This window comes from Sus scrofa, chromosome 13, assembly GCF_054392235.1.
Source record: "Sus scrofa isolate SSC_HxYL_T2T_F1_AM1 chromosome 13, Sscrofa_HxYL_maternal_Yorkshire_Landrace_v2.0, whole genome shotgun sequence".
Taxonomy (NCBI): domain Eukaryota; kingdom Metazoa; phylum Chordata; class Mammalia; order Artiodactyla; family Suidae; genus Sus; species Sus scrofa.
In genome coordinates, this window is record NC_139395.1 from 139,142,162 (window position 1) to 139,168,424 (window position 26,263).

The 26,263-nt window shown below is 42.0% G+C and overlaps 1 protein-coding gene across 1 annotated transcript; it reads left to right on the forward strand.

Annotated features, from left to right (window-relative positions):
- The first annotated feature begins 674 nt into the window (after positions 1–674).
- DNAJB11 (DnaJ heat shock protein family (Hsp40) member B11) lies at positions 675–19,668 on the forward strand. The gene is made up of 10 exons (NM_001244346.1): positions 675–938; positions 4,054–4,210; positions 8,475–8,572; positions 10,526–10,658; positions 14,652–14,794; positions 15,831–15,913; positions 16,565–16,622; positions 17,769–17,880; positions 18,341–18,500; positions 19,212–19,668. Exons 1-10 carry the CDS (start codon positions 871–873, stop codon positions 19,274–19,276), a joined length of 1,077 nt encoding a protein of 358 aa, NP_001231275.1. The 5' UTR covers positions 675–870; the 3' UTR covers positions 19,277–19,668.
- The last annotated feature ends 6,595 nt before the right edge of the window (positions 19,669–26,263 follow it).

Consider the following 26,263-nt stretch of genomic DNA (forward strand, 5'->3'; position numbering starts at 1 on the left):
AACTGAGCTGCAGCTGCCGGCCTACACCACAGCCACAGCAATGCCAGATCCGAGCTGCGTCTGTGACCTACACTGCAGCTCGGAGTCTTTAACCCCCTGAGTGAGGCCAGGGATCTAATCCGAGTCCTCATGGATACTTGTCGGGTTCGTTAGCGCTGAGCCTTAATGGGAACTCCGAGAAGGTAAAACATGGTATAAGCTCTGCGTCCGCCATACCATTGGAGTTTAGTCTTTGCCTCCGCCCACTTCGCGAGTGTCCCCTCCCTAGCGGCCAGCTCCTAGCTCAATATGAATGAAATTCCGAGACTTGTAACCAAGATAATACCTCCCTCCCGCAATTGGTCAGTGCTGGAGGTGGAGCCTCGTGATTGGTGGAGAGTCCAAGGAGGCGGGCGGAGGGAAACTTCGTGTACCCGAGCTGCGAGCTCTGGGAACCCTTTCCCCAGCAATCTTTACGTAATTTTCTCCGACTCGCAGATACCGGGGCTGAGAGGATTTCTGCGGCGGCGCGATTCTCTGACGTTTCCCCTTATAATTGGCCGGGAGCTGCGGCTGCAATTCTGAAGCCTAAGTGGCCGCCCGCGCCGCCTCGGAGGTGAAGTGTACTGCGCTGATTGGCTGAGAGGCGCCGGCCGCGTGTGATGTCCAGAGCAGCGATTGGCTCTGACCCGCCGGGGGCTTCTCTCGCCGGGACTCAGGACTCCCGGGAAGTGGACTGGTAGAGGAGGGGGCCAGGTAGCTGTCGGTCTCGACCGAGTCGGAGACCCCGGCGTGAGGCGGCTTCTCAGGACCGGGTGGGCTGGCGAGCCGACGCGGCGGCGGCGGAGGCTGTGAGGAGTGCCGGGGGGCAGGGGCTCGCTCAGAAAGACCATGGCCCCGCAGAACCTGGGCACCTTCTGCCTGTTGCTGCTGTACCTCATCGGGGCCGTGATCGCCGGGTGAGGAACTGCCAGCCGCGGGCACAGGACCCTTAAGTCAGTCTTGGCTGGGAAGGAGGCTGAGGGAAGATGGGGCATTGTCAGACTGGGTGGGGGGTGGAGAGGGGTGTTGCTGTGGTGAGGCGGTAGAGAGGAGGAGTGGGTAGTGGTGGGCTGGGCTAGTGGGGCAGAGAGAGCAGTGGGTGACACGGGTAAGAGGGGCTTAGACCCGGAGGCCCTTAAAAGCTAAATTTGCCCAGAGAAGTGAGAGTTGGATGCCCTACCATACGAGGGATGGGGTGAGGGAGTGGGGGGTGGGTTGCTGAGCTGAGGAGGAGAATGATACAGTGTTGAGTCTGCAACGAGCCATTGGGCTGGCATTAAAGAGGATGGGTTATGATGCCAGTCCAAGTGAAGAAGTGAGGAGAACAGGTAGGGAAGCAATTCTGGGACTGAAGGAAGTTGGATTGAGGGAGCAAGGCAGACCCTTTGTAGAGTCCTCCTACTTCTCAGCTTCTTGGAATACTGTGTCCTAGCTGTCACCATGCCTCACTGTCTATCCACATGGAGCATTCTTGAGAAGCTGAATGGTATTTGGGCAGAAGGTAGTAGACTGGGATTCTACCCACCCACCCCCACCCCACTTAGGAATTTTGTGACCTTGAAGGAACACCTAAATTCTCATCTCATTACCATGTGGGTGATAATGTGCCACCTGTTTGAAGGAAGTAGGGCCATCTGAACTCTTGAGAATCTCCAGTCTTTAAGCCACTATCCTATGGGCTTCGTGACCGACCACAGGATGTGATATGCCAGGTTCATATTTTAGAATGTGGGCAATAGTAAAGTCGTAGCTTCTAACAATTTATAAGTCGCTCTGAATGGAGAAGGCACTACCTAGCAGAGCTTTAAACTTTTAAGTGCTTGTTATTCTCTTAAAAGTTTTTTTCCTGTGTATATATGCTTAAACTTGTTATTTTTTTTTTCTTGTGAAACATCTTAAATTTCTAAAATAAAAATTAACTTCTCTTAGGTAATGCTTTATTGTGGTTTTTTAAACCTGTTTTTGTTACTACTTTAAGGTGTTTAAACAGGATGTCAGTAAGAACCATAAACTGTCAGCTATAAACTGCAGTCTTTCATAAAGGAATCTCTTGGAAAATGTGATGTTCATGCTGAGCTGTGCCAGCCATCTTTTCCCTGTATTTTTCTCAGCTGTTACTTAAGCATTTTTATATTAAGCATTTTCCAAGTAAGCCTCATTCTTTATATAGTTTCCTTTTTTGTCACTAACTTCAGTGAACCTTTTGATGTACTTAGTTCTTGTCCCAAGAGATGTCAAGTTTTTGCAGATTTTTTGGAGGAGAATAAAACACCTAATTAATCCTCACAGAACTCCTTGTCAGTGAGAGTTTTAAAAACTTATAAAACGATTAAATGATTTTTCCTGAGTTGTAACTAAAAGCTTATGAAGTAATTTTTTTAAGATACTGTCTTATATTACTTGGACTTTGGTACCCCAATGCATTTTTCCCCACTGCATTTTATTTTTTTAAATTAATTAATTAATTAAATTTTGTCTTTTTAGGGCTTCACCTGGGGTATGACCTAGTTCCCAGGCTAGGGGTCCAGTTGGAGCTGTAACTGCTGGCCTATGCCACAGCCACAGCAACGCCCCATCCAAGCCGCATCTGTGACCTATACCACAGCTCAGGGCAATGCTGGATCCTTAACCCACTGAGCGAGGCCAGGGATTGAACATGCATCCTCATGGATGCTTGTCGGATTCATTTCTGCTCCGCACTGTATTTTATTTTTTTATTTTTATTTTTTTTCCTTTTCTAGGGCCGCTCCTGAGGCATGTGGAGGTTCCCAGGCTAGGGATTTAATCAGAGCTGTAGCCACCGGCCTATGCCACAGCAATACGGGATCCGAGCCATGTCTGCAACTTACACCACAGCTCACTGCAATGCTGGATCCTTAACCCACTGAGCAAGGCCAAGAGTCGAACCCGCAACCTCATGGTTCCTGGTTGGATTCATTAACCACTGAGCCACAACAGGAACTCTGTCCCCGCTGTATTTTAAAATTGCTGTCACTACATTGTCTCTGTGGGAACAGTTTCCCATCCCCTTGGTTGAGAGAATGCATTTTTAGAATAGTTTTGTTGGCTAACTCTGGCAAAAGGAATAGACTTGTAAACATGCTTATTTACTCATTTCAATGAATATTTATTGGTGTCTTCTATGGGCTGGATACGGCCCCTCCCCTGAAAGTTTCTTAGTCTTATTCTATCTTCCCATTGGCCCTTCCTGCAAAGATTCCCTTTACAGTTAATTTGGCTCCAACCTAGTTCCTGGCAAGGAGGTCAGTGGATCTCCACTTTATCTCCTAGCTCTTGCTATGTGCATATTGCAGCTGCTAAAACTTATGGACGCCTTCATGTAGGTTTCAGAAGCTGTCTCAAATTAAGACTTGACCTAGACAAACTAATATAACTACTAGTGATGACTACAAAATTGATATTTTTCTCTCACAACAATAATCCTCACAATTTTAACATTCAAATGGGAGTTATTCACTCTTCAAGGTTCTTATTTGGGTTTTGACTTAACCTCTGTGTTAACCTCTGAAGTTAACTTCAGTCCCTTCATCTTTAACATTCCAAGAGTGCTACTCTTAGAACATTTATGTGACATAATCTTTTTGAATAAAGAAATACACTTTGAGATTATTTGACCTTTGAAAGAAATCAAAAGTCATTTGAAGTCAGTCATAGGGGAGAAAAAAAGAGAGCTAACTTGATCTTACAGTTCTTGGTTGAAAATAATGTGTGACCATAAAGTAAGAAAATGATTTTCTTGACTGAAGGTAGTTCTAAGAGAATGCCACAGATTTTTTGAGTAATTCTAGCATTGTTCAAAAAGTACAGAGCCACTCATTTCAGTACATAAGGCTCATTACAAATTCAGCTGCCTTCTCTTTTTAGTCATTCTTTTTTGTGTATATGTCACCTATACACCCTCACTTTCCTACCTCTTTGCTCAAACACAAAGGTAAATGTAAAGGAAAACATTTCACTTTTTAAAATGTCATGTATAACTCTTTAACGAAGTGTCCTCTCCCCCACCCGCAGGCGAGATTTCTATAAGATCTTGGGGGTGCCTCGCAGCGCCTCTATAAAGGATATTAAAAAGGCCTACAGGAAACTGGCCCTGCAGCTTCATCCCGACCGGAATCCTGACGATCCTCGAGCGCAGGAGAAATTCCAGGATCTAGGTGCTGCTTATGAGGTGAGTCAGGAAAAAGGATGAAGTATGAATAACACCTACAGATCCAGAAAAGACCATGTCATTCGGAGTAACGCTCCCATTTTCCGGGTCACTTCTTTTTAAAAATAGACAATAGATAAAGGTAGTGCTTGATGCTATATTATACATTAATGTTAGTAGATGCTGCTTCCTGCCCTTTTCATATCAGCATTTGTCTTATTATTTGTTATTTCAACAAATACATTTTGAAAAAAGATGAATGAAGGAAAGTAGGATTGGTAGATTAATAAGTAGATTGATCATCAGTCAGTCCATTTGGGAGTTGGAGCCAGAAGCAGAAACAAAAGCTAAATAAGAGATGAAAACTGTTGCATTTGGAGTGGACAGGCAATGAAATCCTGCGGTATGGCACAGGGGACTATACAACTAATCACTTCTGATGGAACATGATGGAGGATAATGTGAGAAAAAGAATGTATCTATATAAATGTTTGACTGGGTCACTTTGCTGTACAGCAGAAATAGACAGAACATTGTAAATCAGTCATAATAAAAATTTAAAAAAAACCCTCTAAATGAGGATTGCAAATCCACATGCCCATATGGACTAGGCAGCTAACATTCAGGGCAGGTATAAGATAAAATTGGAGAGTGGATTTTCTACCTTCATATTAGGAATCAGTAGGGGTCGCAGAGGGCTGTGACAAACTGAAGGCTTCTTGTCCCATTTCAAGGGAGCAGCTGTTATTCAACCCCAGCCAGTTTCTGCCCTGTACAGATGCAAACATTGTGTCAAACATTTAATTTTTTGAGAGAAGTAAAAATCCTGATTTTTTTTTTTTGATAAATTCTCCTGGTTATAAAATGTTGGTAACTAATTCAATTTAAAACTTTCTTTTTATGTGCAGACCAGAGAAAACAGTGATAGTTTGAATTTGCAGCCTCTAATCTAGGGATCGGAACACTTTCATGTGTATCATCTCATTTAATCTTCTCTAGAACACCTGAAATATAGTAGAATTGGGCATATTCTTCCCATTTTTCTATTTTTTTTTTCTTTTTAGCAACACAGAGGAATATTTACTGAATGCTTAATAACTTATTTGCTATTTGGAGAACCATTATACACAGAACCTTTCAGCACTATGGTGAAAAAATTTTACAAATAAACTACTGATAATCTTTCATACGTATTCATTTAGGAGTTAGCTGTCTTGCGTGTGTTGCAATTCACCTCTCCCCTCCAAACAGAATAAGAGATCTGTGGTTATATTTTTTTTTTCCGCTTCACTGAGATATAATTGACAAAACTGTAAAATGCTTAAAGTGTACATTGTGATGATTTGATCTATGTATACATTGTGAAAAGATTCCATCCATCTAGCTAATCCATCACCTCACTTCTCTATTTTTGGTGAGAACATTTAAGTTCTGCTCTCTTAGCAAATTTCAGTTATACAATAGTGTTATTAATTAGCCATTTTCTAAAAGGGCACAGAAAACAATAATTTAAGTCCAAAAGTCAGGGAGCTACAACTTCTGAATTCAGATTAAAACCCTATATAGTGAGAAGACTGGAAACAAATCCGAACAGTAGTTCAGTAATGGAAAAAACCCTGATGGAAGGGATTCCAAGCCTCCTAGTTTAAAGAAGTGAATGGACTAAAACAGTAACTTGTACCCAGGTGAAACCTAGAACTAATGGGGTTTCCCTTGCTTTTCTTGACACCTAGAGGACTGAAATTCCTAACCTTGGGCCCACAAATAAACTTGAGATGGTTGGTGGACCCTCTTAAATTACTGTATGTAACATTTTGTTTCTTGTTGATAATATGGATTCCATATTTTGCACTGTATTTCCCACGACATTGTTAGGAATCCCATAATCAAAAATAGTTTATGGGGAATCTGTTGCTAAGAATTTACCAGGCTCTTTAAAGACTCTACCATACTCTTGAGCCATGACCTAGGCAGGCTATATGTATGGATCATTCATGAGATTGCAGTTGAACTCTTAAGAACCTTTCTAGTCACTAGTTCAGATTTTCTTTTTTTCTTTGTGTCATTCACTTGATTACCTTCCTTTGGTCTTTAGATGAATTTGTGTTCACAAATTACAATCCCAGTAAAGTTACAGAGGCCTTTGTGCATACAAATCTGTCTTCTCTACTGAGCTGGGATTACTGCTGGCATTTTAATTAGTTGAGACTTTGTGGTTGGTTGACCAATCAACTAAGAAACTTTCTTTTGTCTTTTAATAAAATCCTTTCCAAGCCCATGGAATAAAGTTGCATTCCTTAGAAGAAAAGTGAGGAGTAAGTGAATGATAACAGACAACTTTAAGGGGATTTTTGAGGGAGTTACTGCAGAAGTCTCTAATGCCCCCAAGAAAGGGGATTTTAAAATAGTCTTTGTTTTCACAGTTTGAAACAGTCTTTCTTATGGACGTAAATATGGGGTTCATTTCTCTGCTGAAACAAGCACAGAGAAGTAGACTTGAAGGTGAAAATATTGGAAATCCAGTAATGAGGTTTTTTTTTTTTTTTTTTTTTTAAAGTTACCTCTGCCCCATTTCTACTTCCCCTAAGTAGCTTTTTTTGAGGTTATTTACCAAACTGTTTTTTCCTTACCTGGTCTTACAGAGGTTTTTTTTCTGGTCTTAATAGAGTTTTTTCCTTACCTGGTCTCATACAGTGGCTTTAGTTGAGTACTCTGGTCACTTTTAGGCTAACCCATTTGTCTCTGCTTTTAAGAATGCTCACTCCCTTCTACACTGAATTTCTTTGTTTCCTTCTCCATGTATCTTAAATGTTGACAGATCTTTGCTGTGGCTCCTTACATAGCATTCAGGCCCTGAGCCAAAAGTGTGTCCTATTTACATATGCCAATCAGATCTTCCCTTTCTTTTGCTGAGTCAGCAAGCCCTAGCTTCTTCCAACCTCTCTTTTCCGGAGCCAACACAAGTATAGCTTTGAAATAACTTTCTCCTTCAGTCTGTCTAAATAGGAGTTTAAGACTATCAAAGAGCATAAAGTTATTTAATTTTCTTTTTTTTTAATTTTCAAAGTTATATGTGTACATATATTTCAGAATGCTCTCAGCTTTTTTTTTTTGGAAAACAAAATTTGAAGATCATTGAAATTTATTTTGTTTTACATTCTTTGGGTCTGTAGATGGAATGGTTCCAATGAGAAAGCATATATATATATGATTGAGTCTGTAGTTTTTTCTAAAGCCATTGAAACCTGAGAAAGTCTTTTTAAGTTGTGAAATTGACCTTGAGCATCCTCCATAGAATAATGTCCCTTTTCACCCTCTGCAATTCAAATTCAGAAGATTATGAGCTGTATGTGGCAGACAACATTCTTCCACAAATGAATTTCTGCGTTCACCAAGAGAATAAAAAGGGAGTATGAAAAGAAAGCGGTGTAGACCTGTCTAGAGACCTATCACTTGATTCTCTTGACTTGCCAGTCTCTTAATGTGTGTATGATAGGGGGCGGGGGCAGGGGTTGTGGTACAGACATACAGGACTGAGCAATCTTGAAGGCTGTCCTCACTCACTGCTTCTATCACTAATGACAGTCTGTCATAATCGTGCCCTAGTCTATAGCTTAAAGAGGTAATATAGCCTAGTGGTTAAGGACCTAAGTACCAGAGTCAAACTGCCTGGGAAGTAAATTTGAGGAATTTATCTCACCTCTTTCCTGTTATTGCTCTCACCTTCACAGCCATATTACTAATCTCAAATATGATGATTATGTGACTAGATGAGTTTCGATCAATTTAAGTTGAAAACGTGAATTGAGCAGTGTGAAAGGTTACAAACTGAGCAATGCATCAAAGAATGTGGTCTGATAAAGAAAATAACTTTATAAACATGCCTTAATATGATACATAATAAAAGCTGCATCCCACTAAGATTTTACACACCGTATCATAGATTAAAAAAAAAAAAAAGGAGTTCCCGTCGTGGCTCAGTGGTTAACGAATCTGACTAGGAACCGTGAAGTTGCAGGTTCGATCCCTGGCCTTGCTCAGTGGGTTAAGGAACCGGCATTGCCGTGAGCTGTGGTGTAGGTTGCAGACGTGGCTCAGATCCTGCGTTGCTGTGGCTGTGGTGTAGGCCGGCAGCAACATCTCCAATTAGACCCCTAGCCTGGGCACCTCCATATGCCGCGAGAATGGCCCTAGAAAAGGCAAAAAAAAAAAAAGTAAACATCAGTATGCCTTAGCTTAGTATTACCAACTCATAATCTTTTCCACCTCTGGTTTCTACCCCCAGGTTCTGTCAGATAGTGAGAAACGGAAACAATATGATACTTACGGTGAAGAGGGATTAAAAGATGGACATCAGAGCTCCCATGGAGACATTTTTTCACAGTAAGTAATTTATCCATCTGTAAGGTATTAATGTCTGAGAATGGATCCCTTAGTGATGATTAAAGAGTTATCCATGCTGCTTGTTCAGAAGCTTTTGATAAAGAGCACAGCTCAAGTGATCCTTGACCAAAAGGTCATTCATCATCCTTCCTGAGGGAATGTATTCCTTTATTTTCCAAAGTTCCAGAAAAGACAAGTAGCACTAAAAGGGATGTCCATTTAGCACTATCCTTATCCATACCAGTTAAATTAACCCTGACTGCATTGGAGGGATATCTGCTGGAAATCAGTTCATTTTGTCTCCTCGATGTCTTAGAACCTGCAAAGCATTTAAAGAGCAGAGTGATTCTTATATACAGAGAGAGAGAAATTCCTACTCCCTTACCCAGAGCTGCCTCTTCATCCTGTCAACAAGAGAGGGATGATTATGACAATCAACATTGGTGGAGGGAGTTGGGGTAGAGGCTCTTTATCTGGCTGCACCCTGCTTTCTGGGATTGCTGAGTGGCTGGAATAACAATCATCTCTCCTTCCTGCTCTTTGAGCTCCTCTTTGTTGAGCGTTTGAATTTTCATGTGCTCTGATGATCAAATGGGAGATCTTGATTTGGGGTTTCAAGGCAGGTTATAAATAAAGAGATGTTTGGGAGTTCCTGTTGTGGCTCAGTGGGTTAAGAACCCGACATGCGTCCATGAGGACGCTGATTAGATCCCTGGCCTTATTCAGTGGGTGTAGGTTGCAGATGCTGCTCAGATCTGGTGTTGCCGTGGCTGTGGTGTAGTCTGGCAGTTGACAGCTCTGACTAGACCCCTTGCCTGGGAACTTCCATATGCCCCAGGTGCAGCCATAAAAAGGGAAAAAAAAAAAAAAAAAAGTTTATGTATGCATTTCTATTGGGAGAGGATGCACTTCTTTCTTCAGATTCACAGAGATTTGTGAACCCTTCCCCCAAAAGAAGTAAAAATCACTATTGGATACAATAGCTTCCCTCATTTTGTGTTTAGGGGTGACAGTAAACTTTCAGGACTTGTGAAGATAGGTAATGTGATTAGGAAATCCTGATCTTCCCCAGGATTGATTTGGCTGCTATAGCCTCCCAGGGAAATGTTCTGTTTGAACCCCTTGGCAGTTAGAAGTGATACCCAGAGATGCTGGAAGAGAAAAAGCTCTGCCCACACCACCGCCCCCGACCCCCCCAATCTTCCCTCTCTGCTTTTGTTTAAGATTCAGGAATCCATTAGTCAAAATTAGGTTTGGGGTTTTTTTGGGGGGAGGGGGCAGTTGTCATCATCACCATGCTAACGTCTGAGACTTCTTAATCAAAATTTATCATTAAGATTAGAACTCCTATTAAAGGTCACCATTTATATTAATCTCAAAGTGATGCTTCTGTTACTTAACACAAATTAATTTTGGTTTTAGAGACCAGAACTTCCTTTTCCACAAGATCTAGAGTTTTGCTGAGATTGATGCTTTTTTAGTTTAATTAGGTAGCCAAGATTTTTGTACAAAGCAGTAGCTCCTTTCCCTAAAGTTAGTTTCTAAAAATCATATATAATGGTGAACACTACAAATGACCAAAATTACCATTAGGTTCAGAAATACATGGATTTATATATACTATACCCTCTCCTGGTATCTCTGTTATATCTTTATATTTGTCAATATTGAAGCAGATTATTTTTTCATTGATTAATCCCAACTGAGGATTCATTAGCATATTGTATACACTGTACTGTGTTTCTGGACAATATTAAAATAAGTTTTTTGTGGGGGCAATATAGTTGATATTATACAAATTAAAATTTGTGTGCAATATATAAGTCCAGTGTATTAAAAATGTCTTCCAGTTTTGCTCATTGGTAGGACACAGTGTTTTCAGTGTGGAGAAAACTAATATTGTAAGATATGAACTCTAATTTCTTTTCTTGATGATTTTACTCTTATCGACAGCTTCTTTGGTGATTTTGGTTTCATGTTTGGAGGAACCCCTCGTCAGCAAGACAGAAATATTCCAAGGGGAAGTGATATTATTGTAGATCTGGAAGTCACTTTGGAAGAAGTGTATGCAGGAAATTTTGTAGAAGTAAGTCCAAACAATACAGCTATTCATATTGACTCCAAGAATATGACTGAAACCAAGAGGTTTCAGGGTACCTTCTCTGTCTTTTAGGGGGTGAGGTGAGTGACCAGGTGCGTAGAATTGAATTAGTCATAATCTGTGATTCATGATATGATGTTACCATTTCATGAACTCATCATTCAGTCCAAGAACTAAATGAAGCTATACCAGGACTTACATCTACCTCTATGCTACTTCCCTATTCCATTCCTCTGCCTCCTTCCCAGGTCATTACCTAAGGTCCTGGGTTTTATCTTTATTGTTCCCTTGCCACTCGTGTTTTTTTGTTGCACTGCATATATATGAATACCTGAAAAATATATTGTTCACTTTCACTGCTTTCAACCTTGTAAACATGGTACCATTTTTGTACATTATGAACATTATCTTCTGGGACTGGCCTTGTTCGCTCACTCTGATATTATTAAGATTCATCCACATTGTTCCTTACGGCTATAATTCTGCTGAATAGAATTTCATTGAGAGCACATTGTATCAATAGGCATGTAGGTTTTATCCAGTTTTTTTCAGTTCCAAATTATGCTTTTATAAAGTCTTGTACATACATCCAGGTATATGTGAGCAAGAATTTCTCTTGGTTAGATGTATGTAAGCATGGAATCACTGGGTAATGTGAACCAACATTCATTTCAATTCTTGCTTATCATACAAGGTAATGTTTCTCAATTGTTTGGTACCAACACTTCCATCAGCAATAAGAGGTCCCACAGATTTGTCACCTCTCTATTTGGAATTGTTAGACGTCCCAATTTTTGCCCATCCAATGGGTGTAAAATGTTATCTCACTGTGGTCATAATTTACATTTTTGATTAATAATTAGGATAAGTATCTTTATATGTTTATTGGCCATATTTGTTTCCTCTCTTGTGAAATGTCCATTGATGTCTTTTGTCCATTTTTCTTTTACCCTTTTCCTATTGATTTCTTAAAAAAGTTTATTCTTACTATTAATCCTTTTTGGCTATATGTGACACAAGTGTATCCTAACAGTTTATAGCTTGTCTTTTCATTATATTGAAGATTTATTGAAATGAACAAAAGTAATTAATTTTAATATGGTCAGATTTACCAGTGTTTTATGATTAGGCTATGTGTCTTACTTCAAAATTCTTCTCTACCCTACAATCACAAAGCAAGTCACCTAATATTTTTTCCTAAAACTTTGGGCTCTTTTAATTTTAGGTTATTCATCCCTTTTTAATTTTGGAAAATTTATCCTCCATTATTTTTTCAAATTTTTAATTCTCTTTATTGCCATTTCTACTTTTCTTTGCTCTTAACTCTCTTTCAAATGTTAAAAAAAAAAAAAAAATCTTATCCTTCCCTGCTTCCTTCTAAGAGAAGCCTAGAAGCTCATTTTTGGTCTTCCAGCTCACGACCTCAATCTTCAGCAGTATCCATTCTAGTACTATCCTATTGGCTATGTTTTTATTTCAACTCAGTTTATACATAATATTTCTGTTTGAGTCTTTTTTTTTTTTTTTTGGCCATCCCCATGACATGTGGAAGTTCCTGGGCCAGAAATGGAACCTGCATGACAGCAGTGACCCAAGCTGCAGCATTGACAATACTAGATCCTTAACCCACTGCACCACAAGGGAACTCCCTCTATTTGATTCTTATTTTATATTCTGTTTGAGTTTGCTAATGTCTTCTTTTACCTCCTTAAGTATTACCATGCTTGTTTTAAATTCTCTGTCTTCTCTAATATATTTGCTTAAAATGTATGTTTTATCCAGTTTGTTGTCTTGTCTGGAGGGTGGGAGAACAGATAGTTGGACTTCTCAGGTATCTAGCTACTTTGGGCTTTGAGCTCTTATTCCTTCCATGGGTATCAGCAGCTCTCCTTCTCTGGTAGAGCATATTGGGGCAAACCCTTGCCTCGTGGTTTTAACAGTGTTTTATTTGTCTTCTTGGAGTGTTTTTGCTTGTTTATGTTGGCTGCGGTGTGCAGCAGCTTGATGTGGGATCTCAGTTCCCAGATCGGGGATTGAACCTGGACCACAGTGGTGAAAGCACTGAGTCCTAACCACTAGACCACCAGGGAACTCCCTTTTTATTTTTCTTCGGTGTCTGCAGTCCATTGTTTTGGGGGAGGAGAGGGTGACAGTGCTTGTCACAAGGCAGCTCAGGAGAGAGGACAGAGCAGAACTTCAGTTGTTTTTTTCTAACATTGTCTTACTACCCCCATAGTTGCTGCTGCCCCTCCTCATAGCCACCACCTAATATACATGCCAGTTCAAAACAGCCTTCTAGCTCAGGAGTTTTGTCACAGATTTTGTGTTGTACTTATTATTGCCTGGAATCCATGTTGTCTTATAGTTTTTCCAGGATTGTGGAGGAGATAGCCAGTAACGAATGAATATGTGCCATCTTGACAAGAAGCATTTTCTTCTTAATTATGGCTTTTGCTCTGATAGAAGAGGACTAGACAACTATGGAAGATGCAACTGGCTTGTAATACTGCTGTCAGTGTGAATGGGAGGAAGGGGCATTAAACGTATTTGGGGCAGCACTCCTTCAGTAACAGGATAGGATGTTCAGGTGGCAGGAAAGATAGATTTGCCATGTTCCCTTCCTGACCTGTTGTCTGCAGTCATTGCTCACACACAGTGTACTTCACTTTGGGCAGTGAGCATGCCCCTACACAAATTCCTTTTTAGTCTAATTATTGTAAAAGATGTATGTGACCTTGCTGTTTAAATGACCCCATGGTACATTCTTTTAAAGATAAAATTACCTTAAGAGAGGATAGTGGTTAAAAGTGTGGACTTTGGAGTTCCTGTCGTGGCTCAGCAGTTAGTGAACCCGACTAGCATCCATGAGGACATGGCTTCGATCCCTGGCCTCACTCAGTGGGTTAAAGATCTGACATTGCTGTGAGCTGTGGTGTAGGTTGCAGACGTGGTTCAGATCCCGAGTTGCTGTGGCTGTGGCGGGGGCCAGTGGCTACAGTTCTGATTGGACCCCTAGCATGAACTTTGGAGCTAGACTGCCTGATTTAGAATCCTGGCTCTGCCGTACAGTGGTTATGTGATCTTGGCCATGTTACTGACCCTTGCTGTGCTTTCATTACTTCCTCTGTAAAGTGGAGATAATAGTATCTACCTCATAAAGTCGTTGTGAAGATTAAATGAGTTCAAATGTGTATGTGTGTATGTATATATATATGATTAGGGCTTTGCTTAGCACATAGTAAGTACTATTAACTGTTGGCTCTAGTTACCATCATTGTTTATTCTGTTGACCTGGGCGTTCATACGTTGGTAGACTTAAAGGGATTTTTCTCCAAGCATTCATGTCATCCAGCTGCATAAGCAGGTGTTTGACTAATTAAACAGGCAAAAACAGGAATACTTTAATTTCCATGTATTTAGAGGAATCAGAATGTTTGATTGCAGTCAGCTACAAGGAGATGATTGCTGTGTCTCTTCTTACGGGTTAGAGTATCTGAATTGAGACAGCCCTGGAAAACACCCCCAGATTGAGTTGCCTGAAACAAGGAAGTGTTTTCATGAGGTTATGGTGGCTCATCCTGGGGTGGGAGCCACATGCCAGCTTTTGAAGGCTGTGGTTGTTCTTCAGGGCTTCTGCTTTACACAGCTCAGATTTCTCGAGCAATAGTAATTCTCTAGGCTCCTTTAACTCGGTAGTGTTTAGCTGTGGCTCATATACCATCTTCCAGTTCTCTTCTTTCTGACCCCCCCCCCTTTTCCCCAACTTTATTAGAATTTGAGTCAGTTACAGATCTGTTTGCTCCACTCCTGTGGGGAGTGATTTGTAACTCCTCCAAGACTTCTGTCAGCTGTGGGTCTCTCCTTGGGAGAGAAGTGGGGGGTGCCAGCCTCAGCAGGTGCACAGAGCCCCCAGCAGGTGGGGAAACCGAAGTCCCTGGGACACTAGAGAGAAGCTGACGCTGTCTGTGCACTTTCTAGGTGGTCAGAAACAAACCTGTGGCAAGGCAGGCGCCCGGCAAACGGAAGTGCAACTGCCGCCAGGAGATGCGAACCACCCAGCTGGGCCCTGGGCGCTTCCAGATGACCCAGGAGGTGGTCTGTGATGAGTGCCCCAATGTCAAGTAAGTGGCAGCACCTTCTCTGCTTTGCCAAGGGACACTTTAATCCTCTCTGTATTTGTCTAAGAAAATGCCAGCAGTCCATACCTACATGTTTTCCTTCCCTCTCCCCCGACCTGTTCCCCCTCGCCCCAGGTGCTACTGGAGGATAGAGCAAAGAAGTGAACATTTCAGTTTTTTCCGAGAGTATCTCTTCTGAATATCGCCTTTCGTGTTTATGAACTAATAAGCGGTGCCCTTTATTTTTGAATATGCTTAACAAAAAAAGTTGATACTTTCTTTTTCCCACTTGGAATATTAGAGCAACCTTCTGTCCAGCTAACATGTCAGATTCGAGAAGTACTATTTGCTGATTATGTTATGAAGACAACTATTTAATCGAACCTTCAGTTATATATATTAACGCTAGCTCAGTTATTTGTGGGATTAGAGAAAAAAATCAGGGTAAACTCTCCTGCTTGATTTTCTGAGAAATAGGACCGTGTCCTTTCTGGTGCACATCTCTATAAGCTTGAGTCGTTTTCTCTGTTACTGAGTCTCAATTCAGAGGAGTCAGTCCACTGCTGGTTTTTTGGAGTCAACAGCTGCACGCTTACATAGTAGCTTTGCCCTGGCTTTGGGCATGTGGAAAATGTAAGGGCTGTCAGACGGCTTTGACATCTAGAGATACAAGATAGCCCTCCAAGGTCTGATTGAGTAGATTAAACTGTAATTTTCTGTATCTGGAGTTCCCTTTGTGGCCCAGCAGAAACGAATCTGACTTGCCTCCATGAGAATGCAGATTTGATCCCTGGCCTCCCTCAGTGGGTTAAGGATTTGGCATTGCCGTGAGCTGTGGTGTAGGTCGAAGACATGGCTCAGATCCTGCCTTGCTGTGGCTGTGGTGTAGGCCAGCGGCTACAGCTCCAATTCCGCCCCTAGCCTGAGAACCTCCATATGCCATGGGTGCAGCCCTAAAAAGATAAAAAAATAATTTTCCGCATCTGGGGTTCGAGTCGTATTTTCATTTGCTTTTCCCTTTACCTTGTCTTTGTCTCAGACTAGTGAATGAAGAACGAACTCTGGAGGTAGAAATTGAACCTGGGGTGAGAGATGGCATGGAGTACCCCTTTATTGGAGAAGGTGAAATATTGATATTGATGTTGCATTGTCATAACTCTCTGCTGTCTGCTTGCTTATGAATACCTCCCACCCCACCTCACCTCATCCCTCATGGCCACTCAGTAAGTGCACATTTCATTTCCAAGACACTCCAGTCAGTTTCAGGATACAGAAAGCCTTCTATGACCGTCCTGGTTGGCCCCCTTCAGCAGTAGCATTAATGCTTATCCTTTGACTATCGATGCCCAAATTTACTGTCAAGTAGCCTAAGTTATATCAGCATTTAGGATGTTCAGAACTTTTAATGGGTTAATTTTAACCCAGCAATGAAAGATGTGTAACTCTGGTTGGCGTGGATGAGATGCTCTCACATGACACTTTGGGGTTAAACTGAAAACTCTAGAAGAAAACCAGCTTTAAAACACCAGGTTGGGGAACTCAGTGAGTCATTCTTTTGGGGGAAGTAGGTCAGGTTATTGGTTGCTGTGCCTGAGACCCAGGTGATCCTCATTGATACTCTACAACTTGATATGACCGGGTGGACACACCGCTCTCAGATAGGCTTGATGGTCAAGGCCTGAGATAGTGGCTTTAAAAATCCTCTCAACTGCCAAATCGACTTGCAGCGTTGGACTTGCGTGGCTTACAGTGTGTGTAACCTGTTCTGACCAGGTGAGCCTCATGTGGATGGAGAGCCAGGAGACTTGCGGTTCCGAATCAAAGTTGTCAAGTAAGTCATCTCAGGTTAGAGGCCTCCTCTTTAGCCCTTGCTTTTCAGATGAGTCAGGTGAGAGATAATATGGGTGGCCACCCGAGCCCTTCCAGATTTGTCTTCTATCTCATGCCCTTAATACCCTAAATGATTCTTGGTAACTCCACAGCCATACTGAAAATTTGGGGTTGGAGCCTCGGGTGGAGCCCAGTTATTTATTTACTCAGGACTTAGAAGTCCAAAAGAGGTTGGGAGGAAAGCATTGATAGGACAGGTAAGGAGCCATGGAAGAGAGGCAGGCCAGGAGACCCAAGATTTTAACTGCAGAAATACGGCCCCATTCAGGGATGGGAGACCTTGCACAGAAAGGACCTTCTGTGATGTAACTGCAGCTGCTGGGCAGCTTCTCTGGTGGGCTTCTCTTCAGCATGCGTTGCTGCTTAGATAAGAATTTTGCCTGCGACTCAGGCTTTCTTGTTTGTCATTTGTCTCTTGTCACCATCTTGAAAACCGGTGATACCTCTGCTTCTAAGGATTCACTGAAACAAGGTTCCCTCCCAAATATGGAGAAACTGGCCCCCAGGGCCAAGGCCTGTGCCCTCACAGCGCTCTAACCTCAGGGCTCTTTCCCAGCGCTTCTCACCTCCCTTGTCTTTTCTCACCACTTCCCAGAGAAACCGGGACATATGCTGTCCCCTGAATAAACCTGGTACGTGCTCAAGCTCTTGTGTTTGCCAGAATTCCCTCAGGCCCTGTCCCCACCCTCCCCTGCGGCCACCTTGTCTGCAGCTCCAGCACTGACCTGGCCTTGTGAGCCCAGCTCTGGAAGGCCTCCCCCCGCTCTCCGCCCCGCCCCGTCTCGAATGCCCTTCTCCCCGAGTCCCCCGGCCAGAACTTGTTCTTCTCTCTTTTCCATAATCTAATTCCTTGTATTTTAATTACATGCTTTGGCTTCTGCTGATTGTAAGCTCCTTAAGGTCAGGGTTTCATAAATCGTACGCAACTTTACAGTCTCGATTAATATCACCCACAAAGGAGTTGCCTGATAAATGCTTATTGTTTGGAAGAGTGGCACTCATCCTTTTCCACAATTTTTCTAAAGACTTTTTGAACTCTACCCGTAGAGAAGCAGAAGTCAATGATCTTTACCTTATTCTGTTCTAGGCACCCAATATTTGAGAGGCGAGGCGATGACTTATACACAAACGTGACCATCTCCCTCGTGGAGTCACTGGTGGGCTTCGACATGGATATCACGCACTTGGATGGTCACAAGGTGAGCAGACCAGTTCTCCTGCTTCCTGTCCCTTTAAAGCCTCCACGTGGCTGTGGTTGAGGTTGCTTCAGCAGCCACGTCTGTCATTTGGAGCCACAGGACCAAGTTCTCAGGCTTTGTTCTGCCTCCTCCCCTCGCTCCACTGCTGAACGTCTAGAGGTAACAGCATCCCAGACCCCTCAGCCCCTCGGAGGTGATCACACAACCTTTGGCAGCCTTGTCCTTACAGTCTCCACTGGCAAAAGCCACACTTTCTCATGTGTTTGGTTTTTCTTTTTCTTTGAAAATCTTTTTGTTTTTTGGCCCACCCTGTCCTAATGCCATTTCCCTCACCCTTTGGCCCTGCTGCTGTGCTGAGCTGTGACCTGAGCTCCCGACCCCACCACCCCCTGGAAGCTGTGTGTTGTACTGGGTGGGGGAGGACCAGCCCTGCTTCAGTCCATCCCCTTTTGCTTTCCAGGTACATATTTCCCGGGACAAGATCACCAGACCGGGAGCCAAGCTGTGGAAAAAAGGGGAAGGGCTCCCCAACTTTGACAACAACAACATCAAGGGCTCTTTGATAATCACTTTCGATGTGGATTTTCCAAAGGAACAGTTAACAGAGGAAGCAAGAGAAGGTGAGGGGTAGAATGTTTATGTACAAGAAAAGATGAGGTCTTTCTGGAATTCCCGTCATGGCTCAGTGGTTAACAAACCGGACTAGGAACCATGAGGTTGTGGGTTCAACCCCTGGCCTTGCTCAGTGGGTTAAGGATCCAGCGTTGCCGTGAGCTGTGGTGTAGGTTGCAGACTCGGCTCAGGTCCTGCGTTGCTGTGGCTCTGGCGTAGGCTGATGGCTACAGCTCCAATTGGACCCGTATCCTGGGAACCTCCATATGCTGTGGGAGTGGCCCAAGAAATGACAAAAAGACAAAAAAAAAAGAAAAGATGAGGTCTTCCCTAGGAGGATTAGAGCCTAGGAGCGGAGTCTGCAGCGATTGGCTGAGAAGAGCGCTCAGGTAGTTACTGGGTCCCACGTAAAAAGAGGAGAAAGAGGTCAAAAAAGAAGGAATGGCAGACCGATGAAGAGCTTTCTGTCCATTTCGATTGCTTCCTCTCCCTGGGTTTTGTGGGATGTGGATGTGGTGCGTGTGTCTGAGAGGCCAAAGGACAAGGGATCATCTTGGCCATGCACGTGTGGGTATCCGCCTGTGGTGACGTTGGACTCTGGCAGTTACTTGTTTAATTCAGATCCATGCTTGTCATAAGGCCTTTTGTCAGCCTCCCCACGCAACTTCTAGGGCAATCACATTTTTGTTAACGGCGTCATTTGTTCCTTCTTTCCACAGGTATCAAACAGCTACTGAAACAAGGGTCAGTGCAGAAAGTATACAATGGACTGCAAGGATATTAAGAGTGAATAAAATTGGACTTTGTTTCAAATAAGTGCATCGGCGATATTTATTATCTGCAGGGGTTTTTTGTGTGTGGTTTTTGTTTTTATTCTCAATATACAAGTTTGGCTTAAATTTTTTTTTTCTTCTAATGATCATCATGAAATGAATAAGAGGGCTTAAGAATTTGTCCATTTGTGTTGAGAAACGAATGACCAGCAAAAGGTTTAATAATACCTCTCCCTTTGGGGATTTATGTCTGGTGCTGCCGCCTGAGTTTCAAGAATTAAAGCTGCAAGAGGACTCCAGATGCAAAAGACACAATACAAAGGGTTGGAGTTAATTGTTAGCTATTTCATTCGAAATGCCAACTGGAGAAGTCTGTTTTTAAATACATTTTGTTGTTACTTTTTTTCTTGACTCCTGTTTCTTGTTGGTTTAGCTACCCTGTTATCTCTCCTATCCCCATTTTTGTCATCGTCCCTGATCAGCCTTATTTCCCTCCTTGGGGCCTGTGAGCTAGTGGGGTTGTCTTCCCATTAAGCAAAGTGGACACACAAACCTGTGCAAGAGTAATGAAGATCCACCCCTGTACCCAATTAAACACACATGGCACCTTCTAGAAAGGAGCCTGAAGAAAATTAGAGGTTGGAGTAGATGGATCAAGGTTACACAAAGACCTAATTGGACTGTTTAGAAAGCATTTTTCCTGTCTCCAATCTCTCTTGACCTCATGTTTTAAAAGCCTTTGGCTTGTGTTAGGAACTGGGATTCTTGTTCGCCCTAGAAAATGAGTTTAAAGTAATAGAGTTGCAAATTACATTCATTTCTCCCAGCGGCACCTAATTCAGGGGGTCTGTAACTTCAGCATGTTCAATTTTTTTTTCTTTTTTTGTCTTTTCTAGGCCCACACCCGTGGCATATGGAGGTTCCCAGGCTAGGGGTCTAATCGGAGTTGTAGCTGCCGGCCTATGCTACAGCCACAGCAACACCAGATCCGAGTTGCGTCTGTGACCTATACCACAGCTCACAGCAACACCGGATCCTTCACCCACTGATTGAGGCCAGGGATTGAACCCACAACCTCATGGTTCTTAGTTGCATTTGTTAACCACTGAGCCACGACGGAAACTCCAGCATGTTTGATTTTTGAACCTCCTTTCCCTTTTCTGTGTTACACAGGTAAATCACACTCTACTTTCTGTTACTGTAGCTAATAAGTGTTTCAGTGTTAGTGAACCATTGCTGTTGCAGAATGGGGAGGGGAGGGGGGGCTGTCTTCCAGCAATCAGTATGGTTCCAGCAACATTCTCACCTTTGGCCATATAGCAGCCAGTGCTTCTATTGCCTTTTCATTGTATTTTGCCCTGTCTTATAAAAATAAGTTGGGGGGGGGGGCGGAAATTTCATCCATTTAGAACAGTTAAGAATAAGCACACCTTTTAACCTCAATCAGATACTATTTAGCCTTGAGTGATCCACCTGTGTATTCACTTGCAAAGGAAAACAAAATGTGAGGCTTATTTGAAATACTGAAAATTTATCTTAGAAATCAAAAGTATCACATAAGTACATATGTAAGCTTTATGGACTTTTTGTACATTTACTATTCATTATGCACTGAGTTGCTGTAGTTAGACATTCTTAGAAATAATTATCAGCACTTTTTCTGTATCTTAGCCCAGGAGAGTACTTGATCATTATTTGTACTTGCTGATGTTTTCCAAAATTTTTGCAAGAGTCTACTAAGCTAGAGTTAACCATTCTTAGCTAGAAAGACCCCATAGAGATAATGCTCTTGCCACAAATAAGAATGTTAAAGGGGAAGTTCCCCAGTGGCCTAGCAGTTAAAGGATCTGATGTCACTGCTGTGGCTCAGGTCACTGTGGCAGTGAGGGTTCAATCCCTAGGCCGGGAACTTCTGCATACCATGGATGCAGGGAAAAAAAAAAGAAAGAAAGAAAAAATGTCAATGGAGCTTTGTCACTGCTATTTATCCATGGACCAGACTGCCATGAATTAAGTTAAAAAAGAATATTCTCTCACCATTGACTCTTGTGAGCTTTAGTTTAAGTGCTTTCTCTGAAGCATATTATAATGTGGAAAGACTTTGTTTCATAGATTTTTCTTGTAATAAACCATGGTAACAGGGTGGGGGTGGTGGAGATGACAGGAAGATCATAAAACCAGGCTTCAAAGCCCACTCTTTTTGCACCAGAATGCAACTGCCTTCCCAGAAGTTAGTGCACCCCCAAATGGAGCAGTGGTTGCTGAGGCAACAAACTCCCTGCCAGCAAACTCCCTTAGGAGGTTGAAGTAGTCAATATGTAAGTTCCCTTCAAACCATAAGTTTCTCTGTGTTACAGAGTTTTCAGATGAAGAACTGAAACCTTGTTCTACTCACTGAGTAAAAAATATTTTTCGAGTCCTTACTACGGGCCAGTTTCTGTTCAAGTGCTTCATATGAATGAAGTCATTTGTATGGAAGAGGGACTATTATCTTCAATTTACAGATGACGAAAATGGGTTGTCACACCTTACATGTGATGGGTCTGGCCTTTGAACCTAAGCAGTCTGCTGCAGAGAGTGTTCTCCCTTCTACCATGAATTCATGATTTCTACTTAGAGAAAAGAGTGTGGAAGAAGTAGTCTAGATAGTGATGGGAGAATAGATAATAGTGCCTTCAACTCTGAAAGGAAAAATGTCTTTCCACTGAGAAGCAGAGTAGCTGTTTTGAATCAGACTCAATTCTGGGACACTGGGCAAGCCAGTTAACCTCCCTGAACCTCAGTTTTCTCATCTGCAAAATGGGAATAACGAAGGGTGATATATTTTAACTTGAGCTTGTGTGCATTTCTGACATATTTTGGCTACTCATTTATGTTTACATCCTGGTCCTCAGCTGCATTCACTATAAGTTAGGTTGCCAGACTCCTGAATTCTAGATGAGTGTTAGTGCTCAGAAATCTTTATTTTTGGAAAAAGGGAATTGAACTTAAAATCACCTTGAAAAGTTGCATTGGTTGTTATTTGAAATGGAAGGAGGTTTTTACTCTTTAAAAAAAAAGATGCTGTAACTAGCTCTAGTAAAAACATCTACCCTGAGCATAAAGACATATCCATACTCAAGGACTCTGGGAGATGAGCAGAGAAGAAAGAACAATTTGGTGAGTGTTCACTTTTTAAATTTTTAGAGTTTTAGCCACTGAAATTGTACCAGTCCTCATGATCAAGTGTTGAACACAAGTCACAGGCAGTGGGTAATGCTACAGCTTCCGCAGTGGCTTATATGTCAAAGAGCCCAGACCCTTTCTCTTTCCACTAAATGAAATCAATACTCATGAGTATTGATTATACCTTTAGGTATAGTACCTCTGTGGATGCAGCCAGCCTGAGAATGACTTAATCAGGGTGGTGTAGTCACAGAGCTGAGTGTCAGCTGTATGTGATTTTTGAGCACCTGAGATGTGGCTGGTGCAAACTGAGAGGGGCTGCGTGTGAAATACACAGTAAATTTTGAACACTTAGTGCAAAAAGGACCATAAAAGTATCTCACCAATTTTATATATTGAGTATATGTTGAAATGATAGTATTCTGAGTGTATTTGGTAAAATATTAAAATGATCAGTAAAGATATTATAAAACTCATCTGTGGTAGTTTTGTATTTTTACTTTTTAAAATGTGGCTACTAGAAAATTTAACATTACATGTGTAGCTCACATTATAATTTATTGATAATGCTGTTGCCGAGTTACTTCTCAACACAGGAGAAGATGACTGGTATTTTGAGATGAAGGGCCTCATATTTGTCCCAATCCAATTACCTCCCATTCAGTTTGGTCCAATAGTCCAGACTGATTAGATGTTTTGAGATCCTAGCTCGATCATCTGATACTATTGTCTGTGCCTCTTCACTTGATGTTATCTGTCCTCTGTGTTGGCTAAGACATCAAGATTTTCATCCACACAATGAAGAAATGTACTGACTGAAGAATTGAAGGCTGACTGTTTTGGATTTTGCCATGGAAAGCCTGGCTCCAGTTTACCATTCGTTAAAACATCAGCATATGTCCTATCAACCCCTATGAAAAGAACTAATTTTGCATATAGCCATATTTTTTATATCCACAAGGATATGCTGAGAGGCTTTTTTTTTTTTTTTTTTTTTGCTTTTCTATGGCCGCACCTACTGCATATGGAGGTTCCCAGGCTAGGGGTCTGATTGGAGCCACAGCCACAGCAATGTGGGATCTGAGCCATGTCTGCAACCTACACCACAGCTCACAGCAACACCGGATCCTTAACCCACCGAACAAGGCCAGGGATTGAACCTGCAACCTCATGGTGCCTAGTCAGATGGGTTAACCACTGAGCCACGATGGGAACTCCCTGAGAGGCCTTTTTAAAATACATTTATATGACAGTCTATTAGGAAATAAGGTGTGTCTGACATGACTTGTTCTTAGTGAGCCCATATTGGGTCCTAGGGATCAGCACTTTCTCATCCATGGGCTTACAAACGATGCCTAAGTTGACACGGTTTTTTTATGTTTCGGAAAAATTGCCCACCTCCAGTCTTTTGGCCTTTCACTCCTCCATGGTGTCTCAAAATCACAGCCATGTTTGGCCACCTCCTCTATATTTCTCTTAGGACTCTGGGATTTTTGTCTAGTCTAAAAGACATGATTTGCTTTGAAGTGCTAAAAGTGTTTCTTATAATCAGCTTTTTCCCTCTTGGGCTTCCATTTCCTCTTATTGATGTTCATTCTTCTCTTCATATTTCAAAAGTCATTCTTTCTGACAGTATATAGATGCAAAATTGGAGGTTGAATATACCATAATTAAAATGTATATGCTCTAGAATCAAACTGCTTAGGATCAAATTCCAATTCTACCACTTAAAAGCAGTGACTTAATTTCTCCATCTGCAAAGTGGTAATAATAATGTACCTATTTCACAGGATCATTGAATAATTGGACAGTCATAACTAGAATTCCTGGCCTGAGGACAGAGAGACAAAAAAGAACAAGATAGTATCTCTTATGTTGCTTAACTAAGTTAATTATTTTAATCTCCTCCCCTCTGCAATACATGATGTTTGTCTCCAGGTGGGGCTAAACTAGTGCTGTGCTAGATTTAAAATAAGCCCAGGACTCCAGACATTTTTTTCCTTTTTTGGCCTCACTGGGATGTGTGGAGTTCTCTAGTGGGAGATCAGATCCTAGCCATTGTGGCCTACACCTGATCCTTAACCCACTGTGCTGGGCTGAGAATCAAACCTGCATCCCAGTGCTTCAGAGATGTTGCCAATCCTGGTGCGTCACATCAGGAACTCCCAGACTTTTTTTTAAGTCATTTTTTTTCATTATTACCTCTAAAAGTCAAACTCCTAAGAGAAAAAACAGTAATAATAATTTTCAATACAAACTTAAATGCCTTTACTGTGTCTTCCCTCCTCTCTTAGCCTCACTTAATCCTAATGCAGAGAATTAGATTCTACAAGGGCTGTATTGTGAATTAGAGATCAATTCTGCCAAATAATTAAAATGAAAATAAAGGATGGCTCCTTAGAGCTAATATCAGTTGTGGAAACCATTGTGAGGAGCCAGACTAGATGCTTAAGAACAAGTTAGGTAATTAAAGCCTCTGCCTCTTCTAACAGGTCACTCACCCGGGACAGTAGGAAACGGATAGACAAGGTTTTCAATAAGACATTTGATGATTCATCTCTTTATATCAGGGGAGCAAAATAGAGGCATATATTTGGATTCATAACTCACCAATTATGGTTGAACATACTGTTGATTAATGAATCAATGTCAGTGTGGAAGGGGTTGGTCTCTGCTGGCACTAAACAGAGCTATGTCCTCAGTCCTGACCTGTTCAATACTTTTATTAGTGGTGAGCATTCAGGAAGAGAGTTTAAAATGTCAAGTGTCTAGTGTGTTTGTGTGTGTGTGTGTGTGTATAAGTAAACAGATTTTTCACAGCTCTCACGTGCTTGTGGGTGCAAAAAGCCCCAGAAGAGAAGTGGGACACACTAAAGTGGACCAGAAAAGCTCTGACCCCTGCACAATGCTTAGGGTGGGAAAAGCAGCTTAACCTGGAGGGAGAGGGTTGGTTCTATCAGATTTATCCACAGCATTGATGGGCAAGCATGATTTGGCAGCAACACTGCCAGAGCGTCACTTGAATTCATGTCTGCCAACACAATTACAAAGGGAACTTGTACTAAGTTTTGAGGGCAAGTAACCATAAAAATCTAAGGAGTTAGTTGAATAGAAGCTTTATACCATCAGAGCCGTTATAAAAAGCTATAAATTTTCAAATTGTAAGAGTTAAAGGCCTCCAGGTTTTGAGGTTTGGTAAAGGAATTTTGACACTAGTGGGAAGGACCTTCCTCTAATTCTGCTGAGCAACAGCTACAAAAGAGAAACTAGAGTCTCAGGAGAAGCAAGGGGAGGAGCCTGATGATGCCATAGGGTGATGCTCCAGTTGCAGTTGCCATGTAACAAATTACCCCAAAACTTGGCGGCCTAAAACAGCAACATTATTTTTCTTGCAAATCTCCAGTATGGATTGGGCTTGATGAAGGTAACTAGCTCCTTTATGCCATGTAGGAAGCCTCCGATTTCTTGGGCTTTGCTGTGGGAGCTCTGAAAGTCAAGACTCAGTACTTGGTGTGACCTGCACCAGCACTAGGGTGACTGACTCATCCCTGTTTATTTCCAGTTTTAGCACTAGAAGTCCCTTATCCCAGAAATCCTTAGTCTCAATCAAGCCAGGATGTTGGGTTACCCTAAGGTCCAGCATTGAAAGGACAGTTTGCATGGAAGCATCTGAAACGCATGTCATTTGTAAGAGCCATGGGCAAATGCAGAGCAATGGCAGAAGGGACTGGAAGGGCTAGAGTCAGGCTGAGTCCTGAGAATGTTCTATGAAGGATGAATCTGTGAGAAGTGTGCATGGAAACACAGAGGAGCAGGGCCAAGGCACACTGTTA